The 11,127-nt window shown below is 34.7% G+C and overlaps 4 protein-coding genes across 4 annotated transcripts, besides 1 other annotated feature; 1 reads left to right on the forward strand and 3 right to left on the reverse strand.

Annotated features, from left to right (window-relative positions):
• Positions 1 to 650: 650 nt before the first annotated feature.
• TVAGG3_0223030 (protein ubiquitination) lies at positions 651 to 1,464 on the reverse strand (the record flags this gene model as incomplete). The annotated part of the gene is made up of 1 exon (XM_001309408.2): positions 651 to 1,388. One exon carries the CDS (start codon positions 1,386 to 1,388, stop codon positions 651 to 653), a length of 738 nt encoding a protein of 245 aa, XP_001309409.1.
• Positions 1,465 to 1,856: 392 nt separating this feature from the next.
• TVAGG3_0223040 (biological adhesion protein) lies at positions 1,857 to 4,996 on the forward strand (the record flags this gene model as incomplete). The annotated part of the gene is made up of 1 exon (XM_001309409.2): positions 1,883 to 4,756. One exon carries the CDS (start codon positions 1,883 to 1,885, stop codon positions 4,754 to 4,756), a length of 2,874 nt encoding a protein of 957 aa, XP_001309410.2.
• An 826-nt stretch (positions 4,997 to 5,822) lies between these two features.
• Positions 5,823 to 7,421: a mobile genetic element.
• Positions 7,422 to 8,857: 1,436 nt separating this feature from the next.
• On the reverse strand, positions 8,858 to 9,483 carry TVAGG3_0223060 (spectrin binding; the record flags this gene model as incomplete). Its single annotated transcript, XM_001309411.1, has 1 exon — positions 9,129 to 9,452. One exon carries the CDS (start codon positions 9,450 to 9,452, stop codon positions 9,129 to 9,131), a length of 324 nt encoding a protein of 107 aa, XP_001309412.1.
• Positions 9,484 to 10,790, reverse strand: TVAGG3_0223070 (protein ubiquitination; the record flags this gene model as incomplete). The annotated part of the gene is made up of 1 exon (XM_001309412.1): positions 9,484 to 10,722. One exon carries the CDS (start codon positions 10,720 to 10,722, stop codon positions 9,484 to 9,486), a length of 1,239 nt encoding a protein of 412 aa, XP_001309413.1.
• Positions 10,791 to 11,127: the final 337 nt, after the last annotated feature.

Genomic DNA, 11,127 nt, shown 5'->3' on the forward strand with positions numbered 1-11,127 from the left:
AATAAGAAGTTCTAAAGTGTCTTTAGCATCATATTCTGCTGAAATATGAAGAGCAGTTTTTAATTCTTCATCTTTAGCATTTATATCTACTCCATGCGAAATAAGAATTTCTGCTGTTTCTTTTATATTATATTGTGCTGCAAAATGAAGAGCATTTCTTTTCAATTTGTCCTGTATATTAACATCCGCACCATGCAAAATAAGAAATTCTACAAGTTCAGGAGAGTTTTTCCATGCAATTTCATGTAGAGGAGTCCTCCCTGCAATATCTTTAGCATTGACATCTGCTCCGTTTGAAAGAAGAAACTCTGCTGTTTCTTTACAGTCATTATCAATTGCAAAGTGAAGTGGAGTTTTTCCCTGAGAATTTTCTATATTTATATCAGCAGAATGGGATACAAGAAACTCTATTACTTCTTTACTATCTTCCTTTGCTGCATTATGAAGAATGTAATTCCCAAGATGATCTTTTTCAGTGATCTCGGCACCATTGAAAACAAGAAGTTTGGCTGCATCAATATTATTGAAAATTGCAGCATAAAAAAGAGGAGTCCAACCTTGATATTGCTTTGCATTAATATTTGCACCATATGAATATAGGAATTCAGCCGTTTCATTACTATAATGTTTTATTGCTTCATGAAGAGGAGTCAATCCATAATAATCTGCTGCATTGACGTCAGCACCATTCTGAATAAGAATTTCAGCAACTTTTTGCTGTTATTAATTGCTGCAAAATGAAGAAGTGTTCTAAAAGAATATTCCAATGAAATTTTAGCAAGTTTTTTTGAAACAATAAGGTTGGCTATTTCTGGGCTCATATTTTTTGATGCTGACAGAATAACAGTTTGATTATCTTTATTATCCAAATTGATATTCGCACCATGCAAAAGAAAATATTCACAGAGAGAAGGAATATTAAAATAAGGTGAATTCAAATAACATTTGTCAACATCATTAGTTTGATCAAAATAAACTAAAAATGCTTGAAGATTATTGTATTCTCCGCAAAATTCCAAATCAATTTCAATATTGCATTCATTTCTCAAGAATGTAACAAAATCAATGTTATGAGAAATGATTGCATATCGCATTGTGGAATTATCAGGTTTTCTTGTTTTCAAACATTCATTTATGATCTCTGCGTTTCCGCTTAAAAACGAAAAAGAAAGACACTGATCTGTGATTTTGGAATTATATTTTGTCCTTAAAAACTTAAAACAATCAATTGCTCCATGGTAGCAACACAGTTCAAGTAATGAATAAGGCACTAACGTAGGATTTTCAGATTCGTGATAAATCGGATAAAAATAACTTTTTAATGTCTGATTTTGATCAAAACCTTCTCTTTCAGTGAATGCAATAAATTTTTCTATGTCATCATTCATGATAGCATTGTAAATCGTATATTCTTCATGAACATTCAATGAATATTTTTCATTATCAAATTGATTAAACAATTTTTGGTATTTTTTTATGTAAATGATTCCATATTCTTTATCAATAAAATATTGATAAAGACATGATACGTTTTCTATTCCTTTTGGCTGATATTCTTCTAAAATCTTTTTAAATATTCACCAATATGACTTTACATAGCGGTTATTGAATTCAGATGCAAGTATAATAATATTAAGAATCCGAATTGGTGTAAATATTTTAGTCTCTATTAAATTATTTTTTATTTCTTGATAAATTTTCAGGATTTCTTCATCATTGTATGATCTCAGCTTGTATAAATTACTAAATGCATCATTGAAATCTTTGTATAACTCCATAAATTCGCAATAACTGTTGTTCTTCATGGGAAAAAAAATATAAGGGAAATATTAAATTTTCCATCTTTAAAATTGCGGAAAAAACTAAATATTAATATTACTAAATGCAAGACGAAATTAGTGCACTCAAGGATCAACTTCAAGCCCTTGACGACAAGATCAAAGCTAACGAAGAAGCCAAAGCCGCTCAAGGTGCCGAAGATCTTGCCGGTGTCAACGATCGTCTCGATGCTCTCAACAACAAGATCGACGATAACAACAACAAAGACAACAAGCAAGACGAGGATCTCAAGGCACTCGCCGACAAGATCCAAGAGATGGAAGACAGAAAGAAGGAGGAAGACGAGCAGCGTGCTGCCAAGAACAAGGCACTTGTCCAGAACTTGAACGACAAGTTCAACGATCTCGACAACAAGATCCAAGACGGCGACGACAAGAACGAGAAAGACCTCAAGGCACTCAAGGAGCAACTCGATGCTCTCAACGATCGCCAGAACGCCAACGAGGACAAGGACAACAAGCAAGATGACGATCTCAACGAGCTCAAGGACAAGTTGAACTCTCTTGACGACATGATCAAAGCTAACGAAGAAGCCAAAGCCGCTCAAGGTGCCGAAGATCTTGCCGGTGTCAACGACGCTCTCAATGCTCTCAACAACCTCATCAAGGAGAAGGCCGACGACGATGCTCTCAAGGCCCTCGAAGACAGGTTGAACAACAACGACAACAAGGACAACAAGCAAGATGAGGATCTCAAGGCACTCGCCGACAAGATCCAAGAGATGGAAGACAGAAAGAAGGAGGAAGACGAGCAGCGTGCTGCCAAGAACAAGGCACTTGTCCAGAACTTGAACGACAAGTTCAACGATCTCGACAACAAGATCCAAGACGGCGACGACAAGAACGAGAAAGACCTCAAGGCACTCAAGGAGCAACTCGATGCTCTCAACGATCGCCAGAACGCCAACGAGGACAAGGACAACAAGCAAGATGACGATCTCAACGAGCTCAAGGACAAGTTGAACTCTCTTGACGACATGATCAAAGCTAACGAAGAAGCCAAAGCCGCTCAAGGTGCCGAAGATCTTGCCGGTGTCAACGACGCTCTCAATGCTCTCAACAACCTCATCAAGGAGAAGGCCGACGACGATGCTCTCAAGGCCCTCGAAGACAGGTTGAACAACAACGACAACAAGGACAACAAGCAAGATGAGGATCTCAAGGCACTCGCCGACAAGATCCAAGAGATGGAAGACAGAAAGAAGGAGGAAGACGAGCAGCGTGCTGCCAAGAACAAGGCACTTGTCCAGAACTTGAACGACAAGTTCAACGATTTCGACAACAAGATCCAAGACGGCGACGACAAGAACGAGAAAGACCTCAAGGCACTCAAGGAGCAACTCGATGCTCTCAACGATCGCCAGAACGCCAACGAGGACAAGGACAACAAGCAAGATGACGATCTCAACGAGCTCAAGGACAAGTTGAACTCTCTTGACGACATGATCAAAGCTAACGAAGAAGCCAAGGCTACCCAAGGTGCCGAAGATCTCCAGGGTGTCAACGACGCTCTCAATGCTCTCAACAACCTCATCAAGGAGAAGGCCGACGACGATGCTCTCAAGGCCCTCGAAGACAGGTTGAACCGCAACGACAACAAAGACAACAAGCAAGACGAGGATCTCAAGGCACTCGCCGACAAGATCCAAGAGATGGAAGACAGAAAGAAGGAGGAAGACGAGCAGCGTGCTGCCAAGAACAAGGCACTTGTCCAGAACTTGAACGACAAGTTCAACGATCTCGACAACAAGATCCAAGACGGCGACGACAAGAACGAGAAAGACCTCAAGGCACTCAAGGAGCAACTCGATGCTCTCAACGATCGCCAGAACGCCAACGAGGACAAGGACAACAAGCAAGATGACGATCTCAACGAGCTCAAGGACAAGTTGAACGAGTATCAAGCCCTTCAAGACAAGCTTAACGAATTGCAAGACAAGATCAATGAATTGCAAAATGAGATGCATCCAGAAGAAGAGGGTGTTGGTGAAGTCCAAGCACGTGACATCGACCTTGTCGCTGCCACACCAGAAGATGAGAATGCTCCAACACTTTCTGAGTTGAACGATGCTCTCAAGGAACTTCAAGAGAAGCTCAACGATCTTGCAGCTAAGGCTGAAGATAACGATAACAAGGATAACAAGCAAGATGAAGACCTTAAGAACGTTAACGATGCTCTTCAAGCATTAGAAGATAAGGTCAAGGGTCTCCAAGACAAGGATGCCGCTCAGGACGAGAAGGACAAGAACCTTGAAGACGCCATCCAAGAACTCAAGGACAAGGATGCCGCTCAGGACGAGAAGGACAAGGCCAACGAAGAAGCAATCAAGTCCCTCGCCGACAGACTCCAGGATCTCAAGGACAAGATCAGAGACGCCGAGGAAGCCAAGGCTACCCAAGGTGCCGAAGATCTCCAGGGTGTCAACGACGCTCTCAATGCTCTCAACAACCTCATCAAGGAGAAGGCCGACGACGATGCTCTCAAGGCCCTCGAAGACAGGTTGAACGCCAACGAGGACAAGGACAACAAGCAAGATGACGACATCAACGAGCTCACGGACAAGTTGAACTATCTTGATGACAAGATGCAGGTAGTCGAAGCGGCTAATGCAGATGCTCTTAAGGCTCTCGAAGACAAGGTCAAGGAGCTTAACGACAAGGCCGACAACACAGACAACCACAACAACAAGAAAGGTGATTACATGGATCTTGCAAATATGATCAAAGACCTTCAAGATAAGGAAGCTGCTCAAGATGAGAAAGATAAGGCCAACGAGGATGCAATCATGTCGCTGACAAACAAATTCCAGGATCTAAAGGCAATTATAATCTCTGGAATTTTCGAAGAATTAAGTAAGGCTGTCACATCACTGAACGACATCGTCAAGGATAGGGTTGTTAAAAATATCAAAAATTAGCGTTTTGAAGACACCATGGTGTCTTATAATTTTCCCTTCCTTATTGGCGTGTAGAAATAAATGCGCCAATAGATTGAAGAAGAAGAATTGTTTTTCTCTTAATGAACTTTAATCCTTTTGATATAAGAATATTAAAAACATTAATATAATTTCGATTTCGGAAAATAAATTTCCAAATTTTTTGTCGATTTCGGAAATAACAGGATCCCGCATCCAACACGCAACAACAAAACACAAAACACACTTTTTGGTTCTTTCATCGTTTTAATCGTAATTTATGTAATACATGATTTGGATAAATTTTACAAAAATAGAACCTATATTATATTCTTTTCAAAGATTCTTGCAAATCATCAAAAATAATTGTATTTTAAAAAACGATCAAATTATCCTTTCATTATTTTAAACTTAAATTAGTTTTTATGATTGACTAAAGCAATCATATTTATTCATCATTAAATAAACAAAAAAATAATATTTGAGAGTTATTTCAAAAAAAAACACATTGAATTTATTAATTTGTCTCAATTTCAGTATTATAAATTTTTATAATTTCAATATTTTGAAATACACTTTTTAATATTTCAATATTTATGATATTTCAATGTATTAAGTGGTCTCAAATTGAGCTTCTCAAATATAAGTTGGCCTATTCAAATAATAAAATTAAATAATATTTAAAATAATAAATAAAAGTGATTGAGGTCATAGCAAAACGGCTGTTTCAGTCATTAATTCTTAAAAATAAAAAGGGTAAAAACTAAATAAAATGGGTAAAATTCAATAGTGTCTGTGCTATCGTTCAATTTGAAGGTGTCTTTTGAAACCGCAAGACACCTTGAATTTTTGAATAGTGTATTATGGTTTGACAGACACCAATGAAAAAAATAAAATGATATTTATTTTGAATATATAAGATCCTTATATAAAATATAAATATTTTATCGTTTTATTTTCTTGTTTTAGAAATGTTTTTTATTGAAAAATCAATAAAACTAACTCCAAAATAAAATTTTTGATTTAAAGACACTATGATGACACCAGGCAAATCTTCCAAGACACCTATTATAGATCCGTATTTTTCCCAAGTGAGGGGGGTATCTCCAATCCCAGCCCTATCGTCCTCCCAGTGTCAGTTTTCAATATAAAATCCAAATTTTTTTTGAAAATAAAAATTTCGAGAAATTTTTCTGATTTTTTTTCTTTAATTTCAATAATTCAAAATAAATTTGGGAGTAAAAAGACACTATTTAATGAAATTCATATGAGTGAATGTGGATAAATACTCTCAAAACATACAATTTATCTATTTTTTCTTTATATTATCAACTAATTAGTGATAATTTTTTTTGAATCAGATTTTTTTTTCATTAAAAACATAATATATAACACAACAATGATGCACACATACGTATCTACACATCAAAATATAAAGCTTGTTTTGGTCTGGGCATCCCAACCCAAAATTCTTAAAAAATTGAATAAAATTGAATACTTGGGGCTGGGATACCCATCCCAAAACCGAATTGAATTTTTTGAATTAAAGAATATATTTATGTATTTATAATATACATGTGATTTCTATAAAAAATACTAAATTCTAAAAAAAATTCAATTTATTCAAAACGTATACTAAGTGATCACTTCATTAGTAGGATCAGCAATCCTACTAAATGGTGAGAACGCCACTAACTCAAAAGGGAGTCCTTGGAGCTCTTGATCTCTTGTCAGTAGAGTTCATAATGAGGCATGGCATCTACTGATTAGAGATCAGAGCAATCCTACCTTACCTTCAGGAGCTACAAAGCTCCTAATCGTTACGAGAGGGAGCCTTGGAGCTCCTGAAGCTCATCAGCAGAGGCTATTTACCATTTGGGCCTCTTCTGATGAAAGATGCGAAACACGTCTACGAACCAGGAGCTTCAAAGCTTCTAATCCTTACTAAAGGGAGCTTTGGAGCTCCAGAGTCTCCATCAACAGAGTCCCAGATGGTAAATGTCCTTTGCTGATGAAAGATGCGAAACACATCTACGAACCAGGAGCTCCAAAGCTCCTAATCCTTACGAAAGGGAGCTTTGGAGCTCCTGAAACTCCTTTTACTATAAAATAGGACAGTTTTCTTCTGAAGTTCTCATCAAATCTAAGACTTCAGAAGAAAGCTGGCCTATCAATGTATACTTACACTCTCATGGACTACAAGTGTACAATTTTAAGGCAGAGATTATCCGAGGCCTCTCATCAAATGAGGGACCTCGGATAATCTCTACCTTAAGTAGTCAAATAACTTTTCTCACTATTTAGGAACAAAAGAACAAGAGTTGGAGTACTTTAAGGCAAGATTCTTCCGAAATCTCTCATCGAATGAGAGACTTCGGAAGGACCTTGCCAAATCCTTGAACGCCAATATCCTTGGAACTGAGCTAGAACCAGGGAGAAGTAGCATACTATAGAGCACGATGGTAATCTCGGAAATGCTTATATCGCCCCAAGCACAATATTTAAGAAGTCTAACTCATATATACAAGAAGTCAGGCTGAATAGATATTGTGCATATGGTTTGCAGAACTCTCATGATATTTCAAATTCATGTTATCCCAAAAAAGGTGACACTTTGGGTGTATCGTCCATCCCAGGGATGCAAAAATCACATCACCTTGGATCTATACACCTATCGTCGGGAATCTAACAACCCTATCAAGGAGAAGGCTGACAAAGATGCTCTCAAGATCCTTGAAGAGAGAATGAAACATAGCGAAAAAAGGTTTGATATTCAAAAGAAAGACATCATGGCACTTCATGACAAGATCCTGGAGATGGATAATAAGATAAAAGATGAAGATGAAGAGACTTTTCGTATTAATGACATTAACAGTAAGATTGGTGATCTTGGAAACATGATTCATGAATGCGACAAAAAGATCGAGAAAAACATAAAGGCACTTCAGGAGAAATTTGATGCTTTTTTAGAGAGTCAACACAAGGAGGAAAATAAAAATATTAGACAAGAGGAACTTGTGAAATATGATCAAAGAATCAACAAACTAAAGAATCTTTTTGATCAAATGAATGAAAAGTTTAATGATCTTAAAAATAAATACGATGAACTTGAATACGAAGCTCACCAAGAGGAAGAGACAAATTGTGAAGTGCAGGCAAGGGATGAAGATACATTAATGAAGTTACAAGATATTAATGAAAAGATTGAACAAATTGAAAAAGAAAACGCTTCATTTAATGAAGATTTGTCAAATGTATTACAGAGATTAGGAGAAAACGAAAAATTATATGAATCACAAAATCATGATATTATTGATGTGAAGAAATTATTAAGCAAATTAAATAATGATATTAACGAAATAGAGGAAGCAGATTCTAAAAAGCATTCTAATGAATTAACAAATGCTTATGGCAATTCTCTGAAAGCTCTTGAAGAAAAGCTCAACAAATATGACATCAGTTATAACACCCAAAAAGAAGAAATCAACATAATAAATAACAGGATCCAGGAAATTGAAGATAGATGTATGAGCAATCTTTGTATGATGCATGTGAAAACAAATGAATTTGAAAAGAACTTGCAAGAAAAGTTCAATGACCTCAACAACAAAATCCAAAATAATATTAATAATAGCGAGAATGATATTAAAGTACTTAAACAGAAAATCGAATCTTTCGAGGATAACCAGAATGTTAACGAATTTAACAATAAATTAAATGAATATCAAGTCATTCAAGATAAGCTTAACAATTCCTTCGTTGAACTTCAAGAGAAGGTTAATTATCTTACAGATGCAACATCCATGTTCTTTGGTTGTGATAACAATCAAGATGAATCGATAATCATAAAAATACATTATGATGATGACATTCTTGAAGATAAGATCATATCTAATGAAAATACACTTAATATACTCGAAAGTAAGATTAAAGATATAAAGAATCAAATGAGAAATACAGAAAATTACAAAGTTGCAAATGGAGCACAAAATAATCAATGAGTTAATATACCAACAAGCAACAATTGAGTTAGATTCAACTCTATAAATAAGAGATCCAATGAAAAATATTGATAAAAAGTATTATTAATAAATTTATTGTGAATGCAGATGTGTTCTGTGCAAACGTCAACATGGAAATAAATGTTATATTTTATAAAAGTTATGTTATATTTTTTGTTATCTAAATAAATTTGTGATTTCTATCAACAGGAGCTACTAATCATCATGATTGAAAATCATTTTATGCAGTTTCAATTTCTTAAAAGTGAAGCTGATTGGGATGAGGTTGGCATAACAACGTGAACCATTCAATATTGAGAAGTTTGCATCGTTACACCTACTCCAAAAAATTATTTTTGACACATCATTTTTAGTTAATCATATGTTGGAAGCAAATATTGAAGAGGAGTTTCCCCATATTGGTTTTTTATATTAACTTTTGCACCATTTGACATAAGGATTTCTGCCATTTCTATATTATGTCTTCTAGCAGCAAGATGAAGAGCAGTTTCTGAATCTTTGTTCTTTGCATTGATGTTTGATCCATGCAAAACTAGAAAATTTACTAAATCATTATAATCAGTTTTAGCTGCAATATGAAGAGCTGTTTCTCCATTTCTATTTGCAACGTTGATATTTGCACCATGAGCTAATAAAAGTTCTAAAAGTTCTTTATTATTGTCTTTGGCTGCAATCATAAGGGGAGTTTCTCCTGAGCTATTTTGATCATTATACTACTAGGAGTTCTACTAGTTCTTTATTTTTGCATCTCGTTGAAATATGAAGAACTGATTCTCCTCTATTGTTTCTTGTTTTTAATTTGGCACCATGTGAAACAAACAGTTTTGCAATTTTATTTTTGTTATATTCTACTGACTTATGAAATGGTGTATTTCCAAATTTGTCGGGGATGTTGACATTTGCACCATGCAAAATAAACAACTCTAATATATCTAGGTCATTATTTTCTATGGCATAATGAAGAGGTGTAGAAAGATTGTTATCTTGAATATTGGGATTTGCACCATGAGATATTAGATATTTTACGAATTCTTTATTATTATTTCTCGTTACAATATGTAGTGCTGTTTCGTTATATTGATATTTTGCATCGATATTTGCTCCATGCTTAAGTAAATATTCACACAGATTCAGATTATTAAAACAGTATGAATGGATAAAGCATTGATCATAATCACGAGTTTGATCCAAATAAATTAAGAATGCTTGAAGATTATTATATTTGCTGCAATATTCCAGATTAATATCCATCTGGTACTCATTCTTCAAAAATGTATAAAAATCAAGGTTATGTGAAATTATTGCATATTCCATGGATAATTCTAAGTCCCATTCGCGTTTCTTCGAACACTCAGCGATAATATCTGGATTTCCACCTAAAAAAGAAAATCCACAACAAAGTGGTGTGATTTCAAATTCGAACTCTGTTCTCAAAAACTTGAAGCAATTAACTGAGCCATAATAACAGCATAATTCAAGCAATGAATATTGTTCACCTGATTTATAGAATTTTGATTTACATGAAATACCTACAGAGTCATCATTTTGTCTAATAAGAGTTATGAATGACTTTATGTCATCATCCATAATTGATCTGAAAATCGTGTTTTCATTATGAACATCCAAACTATAATTGTTTGCGTTGTAAGATAAAATGTATTTTTGGTGCTTTTCCTCTAATAAAAATCCATACTCTTTATAAAAAAAGTAATCGAAAATATATCCAATATGTTTGGCTTGCTTCAGCTGATATTCTTCAATAACCTTCTTAAATATTGTCCAATAGGACCTGAAATAGTAGTTGTTGAATTTTGAAGCAGTTTTAATAATTGGTAAAATCTGAGAAGGTGATAATATATCTGTTTCAATCAATTTAAATTTAATATCATTGAAAATTTTTTCGATATCATTGTCATTGAAAGTCTTAAGTCTGTACAATGAATTCATTGTATTGGCATAATCTCCATATAAAGTCATAAGCCCACCATATATGGATTGGGGCTGCATTATTTTCAAGTGATTTTTTTTCCACTATTCAAATTATTTTTCCCACTTTCAATTTTTTTTCCACAATTTGAAAAATCCAGGATATAATTCGAAGTGATATTGGGCAAAAATAATTAAGGCAATATCAGGTACCGTAGCTATGAAGTGCTATGTTGTGGTTTGAAACGATATTATCGTATTTTTCATTTCTTAATTGCATAATGCTATTTTTTTAAAAAATAAATAGACTATTTTCGATAAGAATATTTTTGAAATTTCAAATTTAAGGTCTCAGTAAGCTCCAGTTTTAAGGAAACGGATACTTTAAAAATTAAGAAATAAACACATAACGTTATATATTATATT

The sequence above is a fragment of the Trichomonas vaginalis genome, chromosome IV (genome assembly GCF_026262505.1).
Source record: "Trichomonas vaginalis G3 chromosome IV, whole genome shotgun sequence".
In the NCBI taxonomy this organism is placed as follows: Eukaryota; Parabasalia; order Trichomonadida; family Trichomonadidae; genus Trichomonas; species Trichomonas vaginalis.